Raw genomic sequence first — 22,116 nt, 5'->3', positions numbered from 1 at the left:
GCAAATGCTGTCAGCTGGTTTCACCAAGCAAAAGCAGGATGGCTGGATGCAAGGGTTGATGCTATTCCTCTGTTTTCCCAGGGGACTCACAGAGCAGACCATACTTAATTAGACTTGCTTTTATACTTAATTAGAGTCGCTTTCAGAAAACAGTGCAACTGCTGGTGCTATCAGCGCTTTTCAATCGTGAACATGGGAGGACAAGCAGCATGGAGGTACTGCAGACCCACAGGGCCAGAAATACTCAGGCTGAGAGGCAGGAGTGCTGATCCATGAGCTGAATGGTGCAGAATGACTGCTGGCTACTCCCACAGGCATGGCACAGCGCTGGACTGCTGGACATGCTCAGTGCATTCTTGTCAGGCTGAGGAATACTTTTTGAAGGTCTGAAACTGCTGTATGCAGGCTAAGATTACATGGCTGTCAGTGCAAGCTGTGAACTGGGAGGTGACACAGCTTTTTCGCTTGAGGAGAGCTTTTTTGCATATTGTGTGGGATTTGTGGGATTTACAAACAAAACTTACTCCAGTACAGGCTGAATCTTTTCTGTATTCTATTAAAATAGGGGGTGACTGGAGGCAAAAATTAGCCTTTTAAACTTAATCTCTGTCTTCTTCATCGGTATTGAGCTCTGAGGGTGTTTGTGACCAGAGACTTGGAGTTCCTGTACAAGGACTTTCCATCTCAGCTGAGCACTCTCAGTGCTTTCTCTGCTGTTCTCCACAAACATTCAGTGAAGTTTGATGTGTTGTTGATGTCACCTGCAGGACATTCTGTTCTGTGGTTCTAAAATGCATCCCAATTTCTGCTCCACTGGGCTTCAGAAAGCCTGTGCTGGTACCCTTGCTGTCACATCACCCAGGCTTGTGGAAGCCTGCTGGTTAACTGGTCTCTAAAAACAAGTTTCCTGGTTCTCAGCAGCAAATGTGATTATGGTTACACTGGGGAAGGGAAGAATGCAAAGCCAGGTGTTGCATTAAAGGTCAAGTTCAGTTGATTTTTAATCTTTGGACAGCAGCAGCCTCCTCTCTTTTATACCTATGAATTCATGTGTATCTGCCAAAGCATAGGCAGGAGCTTAGAGACTGAGTAGTGGGAAGGCCAGGCTTTGCTTCTGGAACTTTTCTGGGGAAAAGTAACCTCTTGGCTCTTAGTTATTTTTTTTTTTTTCAGAGAAGAGCTTGGTGCTGCTGTCTCTCTGTGGTACCCAAGGCTGCTGCTTTGTGGCTGCTGTCAGTGGGAACTGGGGAGCTCCAGAGCTGTGTGCAGCTGGATTTTGGAAGGAGTGATGACACCTTGCTGTGTGGCACCAACACCTGGAAACCCACAGGCTTCAGTGGGACTGGGGCCAGTTTCCAGCCTATGCCTGCTTGAGCCGAGGGCATACATTTTGGGAGGGTGTGGGATCCCATGTTCCAGGGTGAGTGAGGTCCCACACCATACCCAGGGATGTGCAGCATGTCACTGATGATGTTTGTCACCTTAATATTCGTCTCCTGTGTTTGCAAATCTTGGCGTGAGCTGCAGATTCTTCTGTTAGTGTTTTGGGGCAATTTCCTTCAGTTCCTGATTAAAATGCATGTGTTTTTCCTCATTTAAAAATATCATCTGTATCAAAAAGCTAATGATCATAATACCTGGCTTCCTTTTCCCCAACAAAGATGACAGCAGTGATATAAATCATTCTGTTGCTGATTGTAAAATTGCTACCTTCAGGCACGTCTTTATTTTAGGGTTGGATTTTTTGGCTGCCACAATTTACAAGAGAAAGACAGTTAGAAATTTTCTCCTTTTAATATGTAGTTTTCACAACTCTCAAGTCTCTTTATCATGTCAAACTGCTTTGGCTGCCAGGCTGGAAAAAGCAGAAGATTAAAGTGTCTTTTTTAATTTTTTTTCCCCCAAGCATGCAGCTGAGCATACATATATATGGTGCCTTTTCTCATGTAAGAAAAAGTCATAAAGATTTCCTGGTGCATTGCATTGCTCTGCTATTGTGATCTTTGCTGCAGCAGACAGTGAATGTCCTGTCCTTAGGATTTTTTTCTTGTCTGATTTGAGCTCCAGTTACCTTCCTGGTATGGTTGTTGCAGGACCACAAACCTTCCTAGCCCTAAGGTGCAGCAGCTCCAACATGTGCAGAGTCCTGCTGAGAATTTGGATTTTAATTGATAGTTCTTGAAGTGAAATCTTAAGGGGATTTTAATGCACCATATGGAAACACTAAGATTGTTTTTTCTTTTGTTGTTGGGTTAGTTTTGGGGCTTTTTTTTTTTTTTTATTTTAGGTAGGTTTTTTTCCTCCCACCTGTGTGGGGAGATGTAAATGCCTGTCAGGAGCTGCAGAGACTATGTGAAATGCCACCACCATCTGACCACCTCCAAAGGGCCAAGCTCTGTGCTTGGTGAATGACGACAGCAAACCGTATGAAGGGTATGGCTTGTATTTAATTCTGCATTACAATCCCTTTAATCTAGGATTATATCCAGTTGTTTTCTTCATGCAGTGTGTATGCTGTCAGATAAAAGCAGTAGCATCTGGGAGGAGAAAAATTGCTTCAAACAGGGGCTGAAAACCTTGAGTATCAGCAGGTGCTTTTATCAGAGGCATAAACCTATCTCACAAAAACTGTCCAGGCAGGTGCAGGGGCTTACAGGACCCTCCAGCTCTGATAGATTAGGACCCTGGAAAGGCAACTGGTTGCAAATGAAACAGTAATTGCTTTCCCCTTACTGAATGAAATCTTCTCTGAGGCGATTACACAGATTAAAGCTTCCCACTGCAATGTACCAGAATAAATATAGCTGTGCCTCTTGCGGGGGCTGCTGCAGAGCAGCACTGGCTGCAGGATGCCTCCTGCGAGGTACAGCAGGGCAGCTGGAGGGAGGGAGGGAGGGAGAGAGAAATCCTATAAAAATAGGGCTGGAAGGACCTCAGGCTATCTGAACATCTCTTAAAGCTGGATTGAGCATGCCCAGGTTGTTCCTGGTGGCATTTGTCCAGCTGGTTCCAGTGGGGATGTTGGGACATCAGCTCCTCTTGTGCACCTGCATCCTTACTGGGACAGGGCTTTTTCTCCAGTATCCAGTCTGGCTTCCATGCTGTAGCACATTTAATTTCTTGACATGAATGTGAGTGGGAATGAGTTATTTTTTTTTTTTTTCAGCAGATTTTTCCATACTTTGAGGGGTCTTGTCCTCAAAGCCTTCCCGAGGGAGCTCTTTCTTTCTTACAGCCCTGCCCTGGGCTCACATTTGTTGCCTTGCCCCTGCTCCCTGGGTGGTCAGTGCCACCAAGGCACTTTCCCTGCACTATGTGAGTACTCAGTGCACCCTCAGCCATGCACTTTACATGTTAAGCCAAGCCATTACCCTGAATAACAGATGCATTTTACCAACCTGATAATTGGTAGTGGGTGCCACTTTGACCAAGGTGCAAGGGAGCATTCACCATGCCTTCACAAAATCGTTTTCCTTGTTTATCACAGCATGATTTAACTACCTGGTGCTGTTAGTGGTGTTTGATTAGGTTGCATGCTATATAATTTCAAGTACAGTGTGTGTGTGGTAGTTGCATAACACAAATTAAAGTCTGAAATAGAGGAGTTGTACATGTGAGAGTCATAGAGATCCTTTTCCACTCTAATTAGCTTCTTTCCAGAAGAAAAGAAAAAAGCTTCAAAAAATGCAGTTCACTTCAGTGTATAGTAGGAGATGGAGCCTTGTGTGGGCTGGAGCAGTGCCACATGACAGAGCATCATTCTGGGTTGTACAGAGCTGTGTCTCTTCCCTGCAGCACTGTGCTCCTGTGCAGAATCTGGCTTTTTCCTAAGGCATTTAGCAAACCTGAGTGGGGCAAGTGCAGGTATGGTGGGGGGGGTTGCTGTCTCTCTCCTCTGTGCCCAGCTTGTCCAGACCCTCTTGGCACAAGCTTGGGCTCCCCTTCCAGAGCTCAGCATCAGTCCCTGCCCAAGGGACATAGACTTGTGTTCTTGGCACAGCCCTGTGAAGGGGACTGCTCCTGGCTGTCATGGCTTACCATGTGAAATTATTTGAGTTATGAGTACTTTGGGGCTGGGCCTGATAGGGTTTTCTGTTATTTTCACTTTGCACCAAATGGTACAGGGAGGCCACAAGACTCAGGTTATCAGCACAAAAACAGGCCTTGGAGCTGACCTGAGTGTGAATGGAACAAGGCAGGTGCCTGGGTAGCACAGGCTTCTGCAGAGGCTTTTGCAACCAAAGGGATTTGGGTGAGCTGTAGGTACTGTGTGCTTTGAATTGTGACAGTGATTGTGGCATCATCACCTCCTATCAAATGAATCAGCAGGAAAGAAGCCTTTCTCTGGCCCAGGGCTAGTTAGTTTAATTAAAGGTCTGTTGCTCTTGCAGAATTTTGATGTAGTTAGCTAAGTTGGTTGCTTAAATGATGGAATGTTGTTATGTCTACTTTTCCTCGAGTCTTAATTTCTGTGGCATAAGTAACAGGATGAAATGATCTGTTGTTGTCTGTGGAGAGCTGATGAGAAATGAGTGGTGGAGGTGGTGGGTAGAAACTTAGAACTGGCAGGGGATCTGCTGTGAGACCTGATGGTTTTGCTGCAAATTGTTAGAGGCCAGGGCTGTGCCAGCGACTTGCCTCTGTAGCAAACTCAGGAGATGGTGACCACCAGCTCAGCACCTGCTTATTAAACTGTTTGGAAGAAAATAACCTTGACATCTAGTGTTCCATTCTCAGGGGACTGTGATTTTTTGCTTATCCAAAAAATCTTCAATGAGTTTAAGTTGAAATGATGGCCTTTTCTCTGTCTGAACTGCTGGACCCTAATAGGGACCGGACCAAAACATCTTGAAATTTCAAGTCCCTGTTCTTCCATACATGCAGTTTACTCATGGCCCACTTTTTTTTTTTTTTTTGTTATATCATCTTCTGATCCCAAGCCCTTGTTTTTCAAAACCTGTACTTTCTATATGCTCTTATATTTCTTCTGGGGATAGAAATGCTTTCCTGTGCCCCATCCCAAGGAGCTTTGTGGTTGTTGGCAGTAGCTGTTCATGAAGTAGCTGCAAGAATTGCTGCAGTGGCCACCTGGTTCCTTCCAGCTTGCTGTGACCAACAGCCACGTGGACACTGGAGTGGGGCTTGGCTTGTGCCATTGCTGGCACTTCACTGGCCATTTGTGCTGCTCCAGTGCCCCATCCCAGCTGGGATCCAGCCCTTCTCTGGAGCCTGAACCCTGGCTCTTTTCTCATGCTCACAGCCTTGATCATTTGCCTGCTACAGCTGCTGGGACTGACTTAATGCAGTTCTGTACTCAGCAAAGGCACTCATCAAGACTGGAGGCTTTTTGGCTTCTTGGCTGCTGCTCCTGTCAGTAGTTCCTATTAACACTAATGGAAATCACACTCTGGCATCAGCAGCACAGCACCCCCTGTGCTGTGCTCTGCTGTCTGACAGGAGTGGAATTGTGGAGGTAATTCCTTCTGCATCACACAGAGATTTTACTGCAAGGGGTCTTGCTGTCACTTCCTATGTACTGTGCCAGCTTAATGTTCTGTTATTTTCGTTCTTGGGAAGAGCCTGAGGAGTGTGGTGGGGGTTAATGCTGGTTCTCAGGCACCAAGAATAAGGGAAGAAAAGTCTTCTTTTGAATTCCAGCCTTCAGCACACTGTTTCAGAGGCTTTCCCTGTGGCCCTCCATAACTACAGGGTACGTTGCTCTCTCTTCAGCAGCAGCCCCTGAGCACAAAATGCAGCCTCTGTCACCCACCCAAATGTCAGCCCACAGGCAAAGAGAACTTGTGCACAGCTTAGCAGAGGGCTCAGCTACCAGCCCCATTCAGAAATCTCCTTGGTCTCCCAAACAAGCTGATGGGTGCCCTGCTCTTACTGACTCATGTTATGCAGACTCAAGATAAGCATCTTTATTCTATCATGTTCTTGCTGTTAGCCTGCAATGTGGCAAAGGCTTCTGTCTTTCTTTGTTGTTTTTTTCTGATGCTATCTTCATTTTCTTTGCTTCTTCATTGTACCAGGAAGAATTGGGATTTGTTTTGCATGTTTAAAGCACATTTCTGTAAAAAATGTCTAAGGAATTAATCACAAAGCTCAAGAATAGTACATGGTTTGTAAAGAAGTAGTCACAGTTCAAAAGATTAAAGGAAATAAAAATTTCTATTTGCCACCTAAATTTAAGGGGAAGTTTAGTGTATCCTGGGAGGTAACATCAGAGAGAATAGTGAATACAAAGACAGACATCAGCCAGAAGAAGTGACTTGTGCCCAGCAGTTCTGCATTCGTGCTTGGGAAATTTTGCTCCTGATAAACTCTTGGGCTTTTAGTCAGTGAAGGCAAAAGTATCTTCTCCAGGCCTGGAGCTGATGGGCAGGGATGCTGAAGATCTCAAGTGATTTTTGTTGTCAGCTTCCCTGGCTTTTTTTTCCCCAATATTTCCTGGGGGGAAAGATTTTATGGTTAATTTTATTTGCTACAGCATGCATAATGTCTGACTTTCTGAGCCCACAGCCAGGGTTTCAGCTGGCACCTGGCAGCTTTCTCTGCTGCATGGGTCAAGTGCTGAAACCTGGCTGGAAATGAGTTGGAGGTGGAACAAATTTTCCTTCTCTTGTTGGTGTGGGCAGGATACTTGCCCACTCAAGAAACCATTGTGTGTAAAACTCTGAAGTTTGGAAGCTGCAGACAAGGAGGGGCTGGATGGCAAAGTAACATTGGCATTGCTGGAGCAAGCCCTGCCAGTGTGGAACCAAGGGGAATGGGCTTGTTTGTTTGTGCTGCTTTCTGGCATTTCCCTTTTGTGCATGCCCCAGCCTGGCTTGACTTTCTGGACAAAACCTGCTTGGTCACAGTTCAGCCTGATCCCTTCTTCATGAGGTTTGGAGGCCAGAGGAGCTGCATGAGCCAGTGCAGCTGGTACCTGGCATCCCCTGCCTCAACCTGCACCCTCTGCGGGCTCCCTGCTCCTGCCCATCTCCAGTGTGCCTCCTCCAGCTGCCAGGGAAGCTCACTGCTGATATTCCAGAGGGCTGGGAGAGCATTTCTCTGAGACAACTGTCAATCAGGGTTGCCTGTTCTGGAGCAGGCTGTGGGGCCCCCTCTGCAGTGTGTGTCATGCCAAGGGAGAAGCCATCGCTGGCTGTGCTGGTGCTGGCCCAGCAATCCAAGCTCCTTTCATTCAAATATTCTGGGGCATTTTCAGGTAAGCAACTGGATTCCCACATCCCCAGTTCTGCAGCTTTTATTTAAGCAATATTTAAGGTTAGTGTTTTTCTTTCCAATTTCTGCGGGTACCAGTTATCTCTAATTCTTCAGCGTAGGCTGATGCTTCTAATATGAATGTTTGAGTTAAAAAAAAAAAAAGGCAATCCATGCTGTAGGCTGAGGTGAGCTGGAGTCACTGGGATTGTCTGTGCATGTTTTTAGCATAATGTGGGATCTGTTTTATGGGATCAGAGTAACATGGAGTGCTGGGGTCCAGCTGCTAGCAAGCTCTGGATCTGCACAGACCTGTTTCCAGGACATTGCTCACTTCTCACACTTATTGGGAGGAGGAAAATGGGAGTAGTGATTCCATGCATTGTACTCATTTGGGGAGTTTATTTTCCTTTTTTTGTGGTTTTGACTGTTATGGTTTCAATCATTTCTTGCAAGGCTTCTAGAAGCAGAAGGGAAGCTCCAGGATAGAGAATGCTGTAGGCAAATGCTAGCACAGCTGCCTTTTATGAAGAATAATTTCATTTTGTCTTTTCCTCTTTCTTTATGCCCACGTGTTTTTCTGCTCCTACAAACACCCCTCTGAAATTATATGCTTCAGTTCTGCAGTAGCTTTGCTGCTTTTTGTGGGGGTTTCAACTTGGACTCAATGTGTATACAAACTCATTATCAGATGTAGCAGCAGGCAATTCTTCCCTCCTGCCCTTTGGGACTGTGTTCTGCTCCCTCTGTGCACAGCCTGCTCTCCTCCCTCCTCCTGGTTTTTTTCAGCCATTGTAAGGTAGTGTAAGACACATAGGAAATCTGGATTTTGAGCTTGGACAACATATTCTGGGGGTGTGCTGAAGAGGATATTTACTCCATCTGCTACATCCCCTTCTGCTGCAGGTCACTGTTCTTGAAGCATTAGCTTGCAGTTCTTCTGCACAGCCCACAGCAAATGAGGAGCAGAGGCAGCTCATCTGATGGGAGGAGGATAGCAGGGGGCTCTGACCCTCCCAGCAGAAATGCACAGAACTCATCACTCACTCAAAGCCTTTAAAATTATTCTGTCTCAAGTCCAAAGCAGAAAAATGAATCTTTCTTCTTTTGGAGACAGCATGCAATATACTACACTTCACAGGAATCCTTAAAACAGCTTTCCTGGCTTAAATGAGGGTTTTTAATGTGTAGGCATGTGTTTTTGGAGAGGATTTTTATGTATGGCCATATACAACTGCTGTGTTTAAAATTGCCAGACTTTAGATAGTTAATGTATAATAGTGGTACCAAACTTGGTCTTGGGTTTGTTAGGAAAGCTGGATGTTTCAAACTACTATCTTTAACCTTTGGCTAAAAAAAGCCCCACAGGCCATCAGAGGCACAAAAACTGCTTTTTTTTTTTGTGGCTTGTTTTGGTTTTTTTTTACATCCAGTTTACCAGTACTGCATCCCCAGGCTGATGGGAATGTGGTTGGACCAGACCAGATCTGGCTGCATTTGCTCCCTGTGCCCCAGAGCCACCAGGAAAGATTTGGGACAGGGTGGGTGGTGCTGGCTCACAGCAAGCAGCTTTGGGGGGATGTTCTTTAGCTCTAATTAAACTTGGCCTGAGGTGGAAGGCAAAAGACAGCCAGCATGCTGGCCAGAGGCATTGAGGGCAGAGGACTGCTCTCTCAGGGAGCCAGGATGTCCCTCTTGCCTGCCAGGTGCCCCAGGGATGATTCAATCACATGTTGGTTGTGCATTGCTTCTTTCATTCTGCCAGCAGGGTTTGCATGGGGAAGGTCCTGGTGCCAAGCTGTGCTCAGCTCAGATGCCTCACCCCTGTCCTTCCACCATTCCCCAGGAGATCTCCTGGGTTGCATGGCTCTGGCTGATCACTGCAGACTCCAGAGCCTGTCAGCCAGCAAATGGCCTTTCCCTTATCTTGAAAACCATGCTTGAACTTCATGCCTAATTTCATGCCAACAGCTAATTGTCCCTTTGCAGATGCCAGTGTGGGCCCTGCCCACACTGCACACAGGCTGTGTGTACCATGGCTACCCTAGCTGGGTTTCATTTATGATTAAAGCCTAAAGCTGAGAAAAGGTCACTGCTTCCTCCAGCTTTCCCTGTCAAGTGAATGTGCTCCCAGCCTGGAAGTCTGAGCACTTGCTTGCACGAAGCCACCCTGAGGGCTGTGTCCCCATGGGCTTTCATCCCATCTCTGTCATGTCTCAGAGAATTTGCAAGATTTGCCCCCTTGTTTTCAGCCTCCTGACAGAAACTGGGTCCAAAGACTAGGGCTGTGGGAAGCTAATTGGATAATTTGAACAGTGCTTTTCTTTAAATAACAGTAAATCACCCCAGTGGAATGATGAATTTCCCTGATGTGTTTGAAGGAGCAGACAGACATTCTCAGCTATTCCAGGTACATACCAGCCATCCTGTGAAGGTATATTCCCATGTCTCTGCCTGGTGGTGGGCATAGGAAAGTTGAAATGCTGTTTTCTTGCAGTAGTTTGTTGCCTCAGAACAAACTACCTTTTACTAAACTTTCTCCTCCAGCTCCAAACAACATGCCCTTGTAAAAATCTGATATTACTCACTTTAGCAGGAAATGTGAGGTGGAGGAGGATGTACACTACAGTTTCACACCTTTTCTCTTGTTTTTCTATCTAGAAGCAAATTCTGTTCTGGCTTGACTGATTGATTGAACCTTTTTCAAGTGCTGTCTGAAGGAGACAGCTTCTCTTTTACTGGATCAGAGATGCATTTGGCTCTTACACAGATTTTCTTAAAATCTGGAGTGTTTTCTTTCTTTTTGTTTGTTTCTTGGAACTCATGGCAGATGCACAGAACAAGGGAAAATTTCAAACACAACAAGTTGTACTTAGCCAGAGCTGTGGTGTGTAGTAGGTCATGCCTCTTGGTGAGCTGCTTTGAAAATCTGCTTTTTTGAAAAAAAAATAAAAATTGCTCAGATCTACATCTGCTTCCTCTTCTGCTCCAGCAGCCCAATTTCATGTTGATTGAGACAGCAGCCCTCTGGTTTGGGGGCTGGTGATTTCCCCAGCTCTTGGCAGGGGCAGCATGGGCATATGGGGTGCCCACAGCAGGGCTCACCATTTCAGCCTTGTCTGCCTGGGAGCTCCTCTTCATTTCTTGCCATCTTGTTCATTCCCATCAAAGACATTCCCCCCCTGCTAACTCTGCCAGGCTGAAACCAGCATTTTCACAGAGGCTGGGACACACCAGGAGTCCTTGAATCTCCATTCATTTGTCTGCCACTTGTGCTCAGTAAGAGCTGTTTTTAAAATAGCTTGTGACATGGAGGAGAGGCAGAGTTTAATGATGAAAATGATGCAAAAATAATGCCAGTGATGGTAGATGTGCTTTTTTTAACCTTAAAAAAGAACAGAGAGAAGCCTGTGTTTCTTGTTTGGACATCTGAAGTGTCAGTAGGAGATCTTCAGCTCTGATTGTTTAATATTTTTAAGTCAGCATGAGCTGCTGTATACATTAACCAGGAAAGGATGATTGGCTTCTGCAATCTGTAAGGTCTGCCTGGAATAGGAACACAGAGATGGAAATAGTTCAAATAGTGATTTTAAAGTATCTCTAGAAGTAGCTTTCTTTTCTCCTTGGATATGTACCATCCTAGTCTGTGAGAGGCTCTGTCTTTTCATGCATGTAGCCACTTCTGGAGAGACACAAAGTGCTGTTACTCTCCTTCTCAAATGGGAAATGCAGCACAGAGGGAGCAGACAGATGGGCTGTTGGACAGTGAGGACTTGCCTGAATCCCAGAGCCCCCCAGCATAGACCGCATTTTGTTCCCACCTCATCCCTCACCTCCATTTGTGGATCAGTTTTTGGGTGTTTAACTGTCCTTAGGTTGTGCCTGAGATCTCCAAACCCACAATATACTGAGCCATTCCTAGCCCCTAGCCCAAGAATGGAGATACTATGGTAGTGTCAGCAGCAATATGGGTTTCTGATCTTCAGAGTGCTGAACTGTCCAAATAACACTGGCCCAGGGGGTGGAAAGAGGTTCTGTGCTGTTAGTTACCGTTCAGGAGGGGCTGGCAGAGTGTTCTGGCAGAGGTCAGGGGGGCTCTGGCCACATTGATCAGCAGTGTAAAACCATCACTTCTATACAATTCTTTCCTTTGGGCACTTGGGAATTGTTTGGGAATGCTCCCTTGTAGCACTTGTCAGAGGTTTTGAACACTTTTCTCAAGTTATCAAATAAATACAATATCAGCTATCTGTTGCAGATGATTGAATGAGAGGTTTTTCATACCTGTGATGGTGACAGAGCAGGAGGCTTAGGGCTTTGAAGCCACTGAGCAATAGATGTGTAATATCCATACCCCAAACTGTCTTTTTTACTTCCTTTCAGTCAGGCTCTGAACGTCAAAGTTCTGAAAGTTGTCCTCAGAATATTCTGAAATAAATGTAAGTTCTAGGAGGATCATAGCTCAGCCTGTTCCTGACTTTTCCAAGGGTCTTGACATGGGTGTCTCATGGAGAAAAGCCTGTGATGTTCTCCAGCTCCTCACATCCCTCCTCCACTGCAGCACACCAAGGTCTTGAGGCATGAAAGGATGGATGTCTCAGAAGCTGTGTCACATTAACACTCACAGGCTTCCACAACCATGTGCTGTTTTCCATCCAACAGAAAAAAAGGAGTGAAAATGTTACTTTCCAAGACTGCCTGTGATGCTCCAGAGGAGAAGGAAGATCTTCCCTCAATCCTTTTTCCTGGGTTAAGTGTTTTTTGAGGTCTCAGAGCAGCAAAGGACTGTGTGTACCACATGTACTGCACTGGTGGGGTGAAAGGGCAAGGGCAAGCTGTGTCTGTTGCATTTACAGAGAGTTCCTAGAGCAGTCAGAGCAAACATGTCTCAAAGTGCCCCTCTGGCAGGGCCTGGCTAGGGGGCTTTGTGGAGCAGGCTGTGTAAGCAGTGGTGTTAGTGACCCTCAGGACTTGAGGTTAATCAGACAGGGCCTGGGAGGGGATAAGGAAGGTATTTGAGCCAGAGAGAGGAGGAGGAGGAGATAATCCAGCTGCAGAGCCCAGCCTGGGAGTAAAAGGATTTTTGGGCACCCAAAGGGGCATCCAGTGCTGGGGAGCTTTACTTGTCACTCTGCCAGTTCTAGACAGCCACCATTCTATCTGTCTCCTGGATTTATTTCCTAGCTGTATTTCTGCTAGTATTTTTATGGGTTGGCTTTTTCTGTTTTATTAACAGAGCAGCTGCACTTTTACCACAGGCAGGATGACGCTGGGCTTTCTGCTGAAAGCTGCCACATCATGATGATGTGTTTTACCCAGCAGACCTCACCAGGCAAGCAGAAGTCACCAGGGAGGTTTCTCAGAGCAGCAATCACCCCTCAGCCCATCCTCAATCACTGGCCTAGTATTTTATCATTGCTATTTCTTGCTTCTGCTTTGTGCTGGCTTCTCTATTCTTCTAAGATCAAAGTCATATTTTTATTAGCAGGAAAAAAAAAATAGGGGCCTGTGTCTGTTTGATCATACACAGAAAGATACCCAGCAGGGCTAACTTAGTCTGTTGGATCTGTCAGAAACTCACTCTGCTAATGGCTTGCTTAGGTAAAATAAGATCAAAGGTGGAAAAAGTTCCAAGTTTTCTGTGCTCTTGTCAGGTGGCTCCATCTTGGGGTTACTTGCCAGCACATCAGCTGCAGAGGAGGGACCAGCCAGGAGGAGACACACAGGAGAAAGAAACTTGCAGGCAGGAGCAGAATTTCCTGACTGGAGCCACAGCTGAGCCACCTGGTCTAGTGGGAGGTGTGCCTGCCCAAGACAGAGGGGATGGAACTGAATGGGTCCCTTCCAACCTAAACAATGATGTTAATGGAAAAGGGGACCCTCTGCAGGGGAGAGGTGCAAGGGGAAAGATTCAAGGGTGGTGTGTAAGTGTTGGATGGATATCTCTGGTACAAACAAAGAGAGCAAGTGAAGCAGGCTGTGGCAAAGTATCTTTTGATATATCTGCATCTAGGCTTGCACTGTAGTGGCAGGTTGAAAAGGGTGTAGCTTGGAAAGCACAAGGGGAAAGTCATCATGGCAAGGCCCTATCTCAAATCATGGGTTTGCTTTCCTTTTTTTAGCATTGTGCATTTTAGCATTGTGCACCACAGTTTCAGAAAGTAGGAGAAGCCGTAATGGCATTTTAGGTCTTTCATGTATGTCAAAGAAGTGTGCCTAGCTGGCAGAGTGAGTCATAGAAAAGAAATAAACTCAGGGTTTGAGAGGATAAAAAAGCACATCCATGTATTTCAGGGAACAACTTGGAGCCTGTGCTTTGTCTCTCCAATAAATCTGCTACTGGATGTAGTCTGGGACAGTGGAAAGAGGAGATCTGCACTGCTTGATCTAGAGCCTCTGTGTCTGCAGCTGGCTTAACCAAAGGGATTGATGTTTTGCCTGCCCATACTTATGCAGCAATACTTGAGCTTCTTTACAAGAGAAATGTTCCAGCAAGTGACAGAATCATTTAACACTCACTGCTTGTGCTGCAAAGCTGCTGGAGTTTGCTGGTAATAGCAGAGTTAGTGAGAGGTGCTGGCAGGGACTGGAGCTGTGCTCTGGGAAGCTGGATGGGTGGTAGCTCTGTGCCTGGGCAGATGGAGGGGCTTTCTTCCTCTGCAGGCTGCTCTAGTGGGTTTTCTCTTCCCTCTGGTCACATTGCTGAAGCAGATATTTGCCCTTAGGTCAGGAAATAATAATCTTATATTCTTGGGCTGCTTGAGTGGGAGGCTGGTTCCATCTCTGACCTCCAAATCAATGCTGTGCTGGTGTGTAAAGACCCAGGTGCTGTTTGCATTGTTTGTGCTCAACCCGGCCTGATTTCTGAGCACAGGGTGGGTGGCCATGTAGGAGTGTTTCTCCTGGAGGATCCCTGTTGCTCTGACCCATCCCCAACACCACAGATGGGCTGAGCAGACAGTGCATGAGCTGCTCCAGGCAGAAGGGGCTGTGTGTGCACTTCACTGCCCACGTGTATAAACCCAGGTATGGTCATAGTGCACTCATTTTCTCTGCAATAATCAGCTGGACACCTCTTTTGAGAGAGCAGTAGGTGACACTGGGGTGGTGTGCCAGGACCATGTCTTTTTCTTATTTGCCACTCACAAAGGGTAAGTGTGGCTGGAGAGTGGGTGGCCAGTGTGGATTCATCAGGGCCTGTAAAGCATGGACAGAGGGAGAGGCAACAAATCAAGCACTCACAAAGAGGGAATTTTACAGGCAGCAGCAAAACAGGGGGTGTGTGCACAATGATTTGCACAGGGTCAGACTGTAAGGTCTGGAAAGATGTATGGTGTCTATCAGGAACCAAAGCACAAGAAGCTCTTTCTGGTAACAAGTATTAAATTTCTCTGAAACAACCAGAAAAGGCACTGTTAGGTGGCTGAGAAAAGTTTCTGAGTTGTGTATGTGAGCAGTGAAAAGCCAGCAGTGTTCAGCTGTTTGCAGAGCAGCCACATCTGCCCAGGAGAGTTTGCAAATAAAACCCCAGATGCTGGGACTGTGATTTACTCCCCTGTAGCCCTCTCTTGTAGCAGGGAAATCAGCATCAGCAGAGGGTTGTTGTCTGATACATTTTCCCAGTGCAAAATGACGTGATTGGTTGTTTTTATTTTTCCCTAGTCTCATGCCCATAGTTGGGGCCTCTGGCCTCTCTCCTGAGACCAGTGCTTGGCTGCTCTGGCCTCCTCCCCACACCTTCCCTCCCACACATTGTTTGTGTTGTGACTGGTTGTTGGGTTGTGAAAGCAGCAATGATGAGAGATGCTCATTTGGTTGGTTTAGATTTTTCCTAAATCACCTGCTACTGAGGAGTAATGAAATATTTATTGGGTGTTACAAAACCAAACCCAGAGCAGCAGCACAGTGAGCAGTTAAATATTCCTCCTTTCCTCCCTGCAGTGGTCCCTGAGCAGCAGGTGCCCTAAGAAGGAAGAGCTCAGTGCTGCTCGTGGTTGGCTTCTGCTGGGCTCTCTGGACAAAGGGCAGAGGTGCTTCCCCTGGGAATTACCTGCAGCCCTGAGCTGAAACAGCTGAAATTCCTTTGGGACAGGGGTGATGCTGATGGGCTGAGCCATTAGAGGCCAGTGTGCAGTGCATCCTCATGTCCTTCCAGTGGGATGTGCAGTGTGCAAGGGCTCTGTGTGGCATCAGTGCACTGGAACATTCAGTCCTTCATCAGGTGTTCAAGTGTGGCAGTGAAGGGGGTCACTTCTCAACCACAGGGTACCTTTCAGCTGGAAACATTGTTCTACAGAGCCCAAATATGATTGATTTCAGCAGCTGCCACATTGATGGACAGAGCTTTATTAGCAGGTTTGAGTATCTGTACAGGTGTGAATGTGTTATGCTGCAGCTTGCTGCTTACTGACAGATTCAGCAGTCTGCAATCTAGGATGGCCCTTCCTTCCAAATCTTCTGTTGGTTATGGTACTGCTGTAGCATAATGCAGATTTCAGGGGAGTTCTAGAGGTCTCTGGCCCAATTTCCCTGTTCGAAGCAGGGCTCCCTCCCAAACCAGATAATTTTCATGCAGCCAGGCATTTTCAAGGTTGGAGGTGCTACAGCCTCTCTGGGCCCATTTTGGTGCTGTACTTATTTCCTGCATGCTCAAACTCAGCAAAGCATTTTGGAAAGAGGATTTCTTAGTGAACCACATTGCTGTGTATAACTTTTTTCAGGGAAGTTTTCTATGGCAAACAGCTCCTCTTTGCAGTGTTTGTCCTTCCCTGGTGTAGGTGAAGGAGGCTGGAGACATGCACAGAGATGGTGCCAGCTGTTCACTGCCTGGAACACTTTGGAAAAGGTGCCATGGCTCCCTGCATTCAGGTTTGCATTTGGCTCTGAGTCAGACTGAGCATGTGCAAAAATAACACAGAGCAAGAAAGCTGCTGGTGACTGTTTGTCCCAAAGATGCTGATGTGCTGTTTGCTGAGATCTGCATCAATAAATTCATTTGGTTGCCTCTGTGATTTGCTTGTGGCCAGTGGGTCTTTAGTCAGGCTGTGAGGTCACCAGATTGTGCTGGACATGTGGTTTCTCTTAACAAAGTTAGACCAAGAAGGTAGGAATCATTTGGGGCTCGTGTCTAGTCACTGGTGAGCTCTTCCCCATAATGTGGTCTGTTATGGGAAAGACATCTGCCAAACTTCTTATTAAAAGCCATGCAATCCACAAGGGATACCAGCCCATAAGCTCCATGGGTGCTGTTCCTGATACCTGTGCCAGTAGTTCATTGCCTCAGTTGATTACAGTTTTTAATATGTCTGCATACATCTGGCAACTTAAATACTCCCATGCTTTAGACAGCTAAAGGTCTGGGAAATGCTCTGCTGCATAAGCACACCACAGTATTAACTTGGGAGAGTTCTCTTGGGTCCAGAGTGCTGTGTTGTGTGATCCCTCTGGAATGCAGAAATGACTGTTCATTTTTTAGTGGCTCACATGTGAAGCAGTTGTAGGGAACATCAGTGCAGTTTGGAAAAGTGAGGGAAGGTAAACAGAATAAACTTCTTCAATCCACTAGTTCTGTTTACTCCCAGCTCTCCTGTGTGATGGCACTTGAATTTGTGTTTGCATGGGAGGCAGCCAGGCTGTGCCCCAGCATCCACACCCCTGCTGGGCTTGCAGCCTGACAGGGTTCACCTCCTGCCACAGCTGCTGTGAAGGCTGTGATGTTGTACTGATGCCCTTCCAATTCTGCTGTTCATGCTATATGTGAGCACCCTATGGAAGGTAACTGAGAAGTGGTTTGTATTGGACCCTTAGTGGCCTGACTGGGTCTGGAGAAGCTGTTGGCTAGCTTTATATGGATTTCTGGCTTATCACTGGTGCCTCTAATTACATGAGATAAAATAACACCCCTGACTTTAAAGCACTTAAGCTTCCAGTTGAGTGTTCATGGCACGTGCTCTTTTAAGCCTGAGGCTGAGTTAATGGCATCACTTGGCACTGCCTCAGGGCTCTGGAGTGTGGTGCTGGTGCAGAGATTGCCCCCCTGCCTTCCTGCAGCCTCCCAGCTGCCCCAGAAGTGCTTCTGGGATTTGGCAGCAATGACTGTGGGGCCTCATGGGGAAGGAAAGAGGCATAAAATAGAAGGTTGGCACATTTGGTTGACCTGCAGTTCTCCTCTGCTCCCTGTGGTATTGGCTTTCTGCACCAGGTGTTTGTTGCTGTGCTGCAGAAGCTAAATTTATTATGAAAGTAGTTAAATTGTGTCTCAGATTGACAGCTTCCCTGATAACATCCCTATCAGCAGCACAGACATGGATCAATAGCCAGTGCTGCCTCATGGTCTGCTGGGGGGCCAGAGGGTCCTGCCAGCTGAGGACTGGGCTGGGCTGCAGCCTGGTGTGATCAGAGAGGATCTCCTTGTGCCTGGATGGGGAAAATGCTGGGACAGCTTGGCCAAGGAGGAGGCAACTGACACTGGAGTAGAGACAAATCCGGTGATTCATTTCCACAGCCCCCAGGAGCTTGTGTGTGAGCTGCAGATTGGGAATTTCTAGGAATTTCAAGGAGCATCATTTGTTCTGAAGGTAGCCCATTCAGTACTGAGGAAGGAGGATGAAACATTGCTGCTAGATGGCATTATAGGAATTGAACAGGCAAGGACTTTTGGAGGTTGTCCTAAGAAATAACCTGGACACAAAAATGTAATAAATATGCCATGCAGTTAAAATCTCAAATTAGCCTCTTAGCTGAGAGTATCTATGCTCTTAGTATGTGTTTCCTTGTGCCTCAGCACCCTGATTTCAAGGTTACCTGTTGTTTTTCCATTTCTTTTGTTGGTTTTTGATAGCATCTGTTGCCCTGTCATTTCTTTCTGACATTCACAATGCTTGCTAATACAAAATTGTCAATACATTTAATTAACATTCTGCCTTTCACTTCTTCGAGATTAAAAGATTAATAAAAACAGACCTAGCACCTTCCTACAGGTGTCCCCCACTCATTCACTGCATTGTCTGTGGCTCCTCTTATCATTGCCCCAGTTTTCAATTCCATCAGCTCAGATAGGTTTGGAGCCTGTTTGACATCTGATGTAGTGTGTGTTGTCCAAGGGCTCCTGGTGTCCAGGGTGCTGCTGGCAAGCACCCCAAAGAGGTTTAGGTTCCTGACATGGCAGATAGGATCTAATTTTTGGTCCTAAGACTGTTATCCTAAAAGCTGTAAGCTTTTGGCAGTGCTTTTCCTCTGGGTTCATATCCCAAGGCTCAGGTGGGTCAGGTTAAGGGATGGTCCTTACTCCAGCCTTGTGATGCTGAGCTTTGTTGCATGTGTGAGACCCTGTGAAGTCTGGGCTGGTGTTTTGGGGATGGGAATGACCCACCTTCACAAAGTGGTGAAGGCTGTTCCGCATTTTCTAAGGCATAGAGTAGTGAGTCTCACTTTGTCACTTTGATGAACACCTCTCCATTAGCAGTAGGATAATCCCAGATTATCACATCAAATTGCTATTGCTCACTAACCCCTCTCAGCATGGTGTTGAGGAATTAATTACAGTGTTCATGATGTTTGCAGTCCCTAAACACCCCACGTAGCACATCGTGACTGTAGCTCCAGTGATATTTATCACTGCATTTTCCAAGTGGTCCCTTTCCTGCTTTTTATCACTAGTGGTGTTTACCAGGCATCGTTATGCTCTAGTTGTTTGAATCTCTGCAGTTTTTAATGCTTTATTCAAAGCCATTTAAACACTTAGAGCCATTAATTTTATCATTTTCTTCCATTCTAATGGGCTGGTTTCTTCCATTGGCATACAAATGAGGAAAAAAGAGTCTTCTCTAAACTTTTTGGTCACTAATAAATACCAGCCCTAATTCCTCCTGCTCTCCTTTCCCTTTCAGTTTTCAGAAGTTGTAATATATACATATTGTTTGCTTCCTTCTGCCAAAATTAATTCTTATCCTTGAACATGAAGTAAACCCCATGGTAAACCAGCCCCAGCTACATTTCAATCCCTGCAGCTTTTCAGCATGATTGTTGCCTATATTTTAAGATATTATGCTTGCATTGCTGATACATTACTTATATGCCTGCTGTGACTTTGTCTGCATTGTAAGCTGAAGAGGTGGTTTTTTAGCTGTGTCTGGTTTTAAACTGACAGATAAATTGGAAAAATAATGGCATGTTATATTACAAGGCTGGAATAAACCCTTGTAAACTTTCTATTGATGTCATTGTGACAGAATTTGAATTGTCTTGTAAGTTATACCAGCTGTATGCTGGACAGAAAGTATTTTGAACATCAGAGAAACAGCAGAGAAAGTCCTTGCTAGGATAAGGAGAACAGGTTTGGTCTCATAGGATTTCGACATTAAATTCTTTCACCACTGATTTTGACTGACATTTTGTATGTGAAAAGCCAAAAGAAATGAGCAAGGACAAAAAAAAAACCAACCAACCCTAAAATCAACAGCTAGCTTACAAGGCTTTCCATTTGGAAAAGGGGAGGAGAAGCTGAGTAGAGAAGGGGTTGCACCAAAACAGATTCTTCTAAGCACTCACACAGCAGCTTGCTTTTAAATTGAGTATATCTGTGCATTTTGTGGTGGCAGAGTTGCTTAGAAATGATGTTCAGGGTGACTTTAGGTGCTTGTGATGCCTGAGTGAACTGGCCAGGCTGCAGAGTGCATAATACATGTGTTGCTGGTTCTTCAACTATTGCTGCTGTCTTCAAAGGAGACCAGAAATGCACGTCATAAGCACCCCAATAAGATATTGCAGATCAATTACTGGGTTCTTTTCCTCATACAAAAACCTTTTTTGACAAATTTTCTTCTTTTGGCATATTTTACAGATAAGTAAGCAGCAGCTCCAGACAATCAAAGATCGTTTCCAGGCCTTTCTCAATGGAGAAACCCAGATTGTGGCAGATGAGGCATTTATAAATGCTGTCCAGAGCTACTACGAGGTAAGGAGAGACAATGCAATGCTCTTATGAATCCCTGTCCCCATCCCTATTCACAGATGGGGTTGAATTCTGAATTAATGGTTTGTCCATTATCACACAATATGAAGCAAAGGCAAGTGCAAAGTGGCTTCTGTCTGATGTCTGGTACATCACAGTGTTGGGGAGGTTTGGGGTTTGAATGTAAACCATGGAACAACCATAGCAACCCCTATGCCATGGTGTTTTCTTATAGGTTGGTTAGGGGCAAGAGTGCCCTTCCTTTGAGCTGAAAAATAACTTCCTGGTACTTTTAAACAGTGTATTTTAAAACAGTGAAGATGGCAAAATCAGTAAAATCAATGTCATGTGCTCTCTGTGAAAAATACCAAGAGAAATCTGGGCAGCACATTCAGTTCTTGCGGAAGCTTTTGCATGTGTCCAATTGACTTTGAGATTTTCATCAAGAGTCTTGTCTTTTCTCTTTGGCCTGACAAATGCTGCAAAGCAAAGGGGGAGTGAAGAGGATGTGCATCTACAAAACTGGATGATACCAGAGAACACGAAACATTGTTCATAATTGTGCAAAAGAATAATTATGCATATGTCTCTTTATGCACCTCTTTGTATGCAGCTCATAATGCTGCCTTTTATATCTCTGCTTAGAGGGAAAGAATTTCTGGTTTTGAAGGAAATCAGTGCTTGTCATTTCTATGAGCAGTGTTGTTTATTTTTTTGCTAGCCTTTCTGCAAACCATTTCTCTTTCTCCCTAGAGCTATTCTGTCACAGAAGGTGAAGATTTTGAATTGCCTACATAAAATATTTCTCTAGAAGTCCAATCTAAGAGGGACCAAAATCAGATACTAAAAGTGAAGAAAATTTTACCTCTATAGGATATGGCAGAAGCTGCTTCTGTGTAAGGAAAGCCAAATTATCTCTGGATTAACTCTGTTAAACCAGTGTAGTAGTTCCTGCTCCATCATTCTCTGTACAAGGAAGGAAGCCAAGAGTCATTTACATCTTTTATCAGAAAAGAAATTGCCAAGGGATCATCACAGCTTCACTGAGCAGGTGCTCTCAAATAGAGTTTTCAAGATCAAGTGAGCTGTGTTGGAGGATGCAAGAGCAGCATGATCTGCTCAGATAACATTATTGTGCAGGGAGAGGAAACTGCTTAAAACCAGGCAAAATGCATCCCTGTTTCACAGCTGGGTCTGGCTGTGTGCTGGCAGCTGCAGAGTCCTGTGCTGTACACATGCCCCAAGTTATCAAACTGAAAAAGTGCAGTAGATTAGCACTAGATGAACACAAAAAATATCCCTTCAAGTGAGCCCTCCACTGGCTCTGTCCTGCTTAAAACGGGCCACATAAAGTGTAATGCATCACACTGTGTCCTTTAGCACAAATTTCTTTTTCTTCCTCTTAGCTCTTGGTCTCCTTTAATTGATGGCCATGTGCTTTAGCTGCTGTGCAGCTGGAGGTTTCCTCTGTGGCTCTTCCTCAGCACCAGCTGCAGTGGCACAAGGCAAAGAAAAAGCCTCAGAAAGCCACAGAAAGCCTCTGCCCCTCAGTGCCTGGGCAGTGTTCCTGCTGAGGGTGTTCTCCTTTCCTTCTCTGCAGAGATGTGCCCCCCTTGGTTGATCCATTGTGCAAATCACAGCAGGTCCTGCTTATCTCAGCTCCAGCAAATCTCAGTTTTATTCAATTAACTGTCCTTCTTCTGGGTGCTATCAGAAATCAGCATTTACTGATTTATAAATCTGCAAGATGGCTTGGAAAACACACAGCTGAAACTGGTAACCTCTGTGCAGGACATGGCTGGTGTTTCTAAAAGGTCCACTTATTAATGTGCAGAATAAGTTCATTAGCTGGGAATGACTGTTTTTTTGCAGAGAAAAAAAAAGTAAGGGTTTTATTGTAGGTCAGAAATGCATTTGCTGTTGCCCTGAATGTGTTTGCATGGCCACATTTT

At 45.5% G+C, this 22,116-nt stretch overlaps 1 protein-coding gene across 7 annotated transcripts in view; it reads left to right on the top strand.

Annotated features, from left to right (window-relative positions):
- Positions 1-22,116, top strand: part of CADPS (calcium dependent secretion activator) — a 202,290-nt gene that overhangs the window by 19,390 nt on the left and 160,784 nt on the right. For all 7 annotated transcript variants that reach the window (XM_079316651.1, XM_079316650.1, XM_079316648.1 and 4 more), the window contains exon 2: positions 20,054-20,167. In XM_079316651.1, coding sequence (XP_079172777.1) covers positions 20,054-20,167 — 114 coding nt within the window. The remainder of the gene's footprint in view (positions 1-20,053; positions 20,168-22,116) is intronic.

This window comes from Erithacus rubecula, assembly GCF_903797595.1.
Source record: "Erithacus rubecula genome assembly, chromosome: 13".
Classification (NCBI taxonomy): domain Eukaryota; kingdom Metazoa; phylum Chordata; class Aves; order Passeriformes; family Muscicapidae; genus Erithacus; species Erithacus rubecula.
The sequence above is the reverse complement of the archived record's forward strand: the minus strand, read 5'-3'. Positions and strand labels throughout refer to the sequence as shown.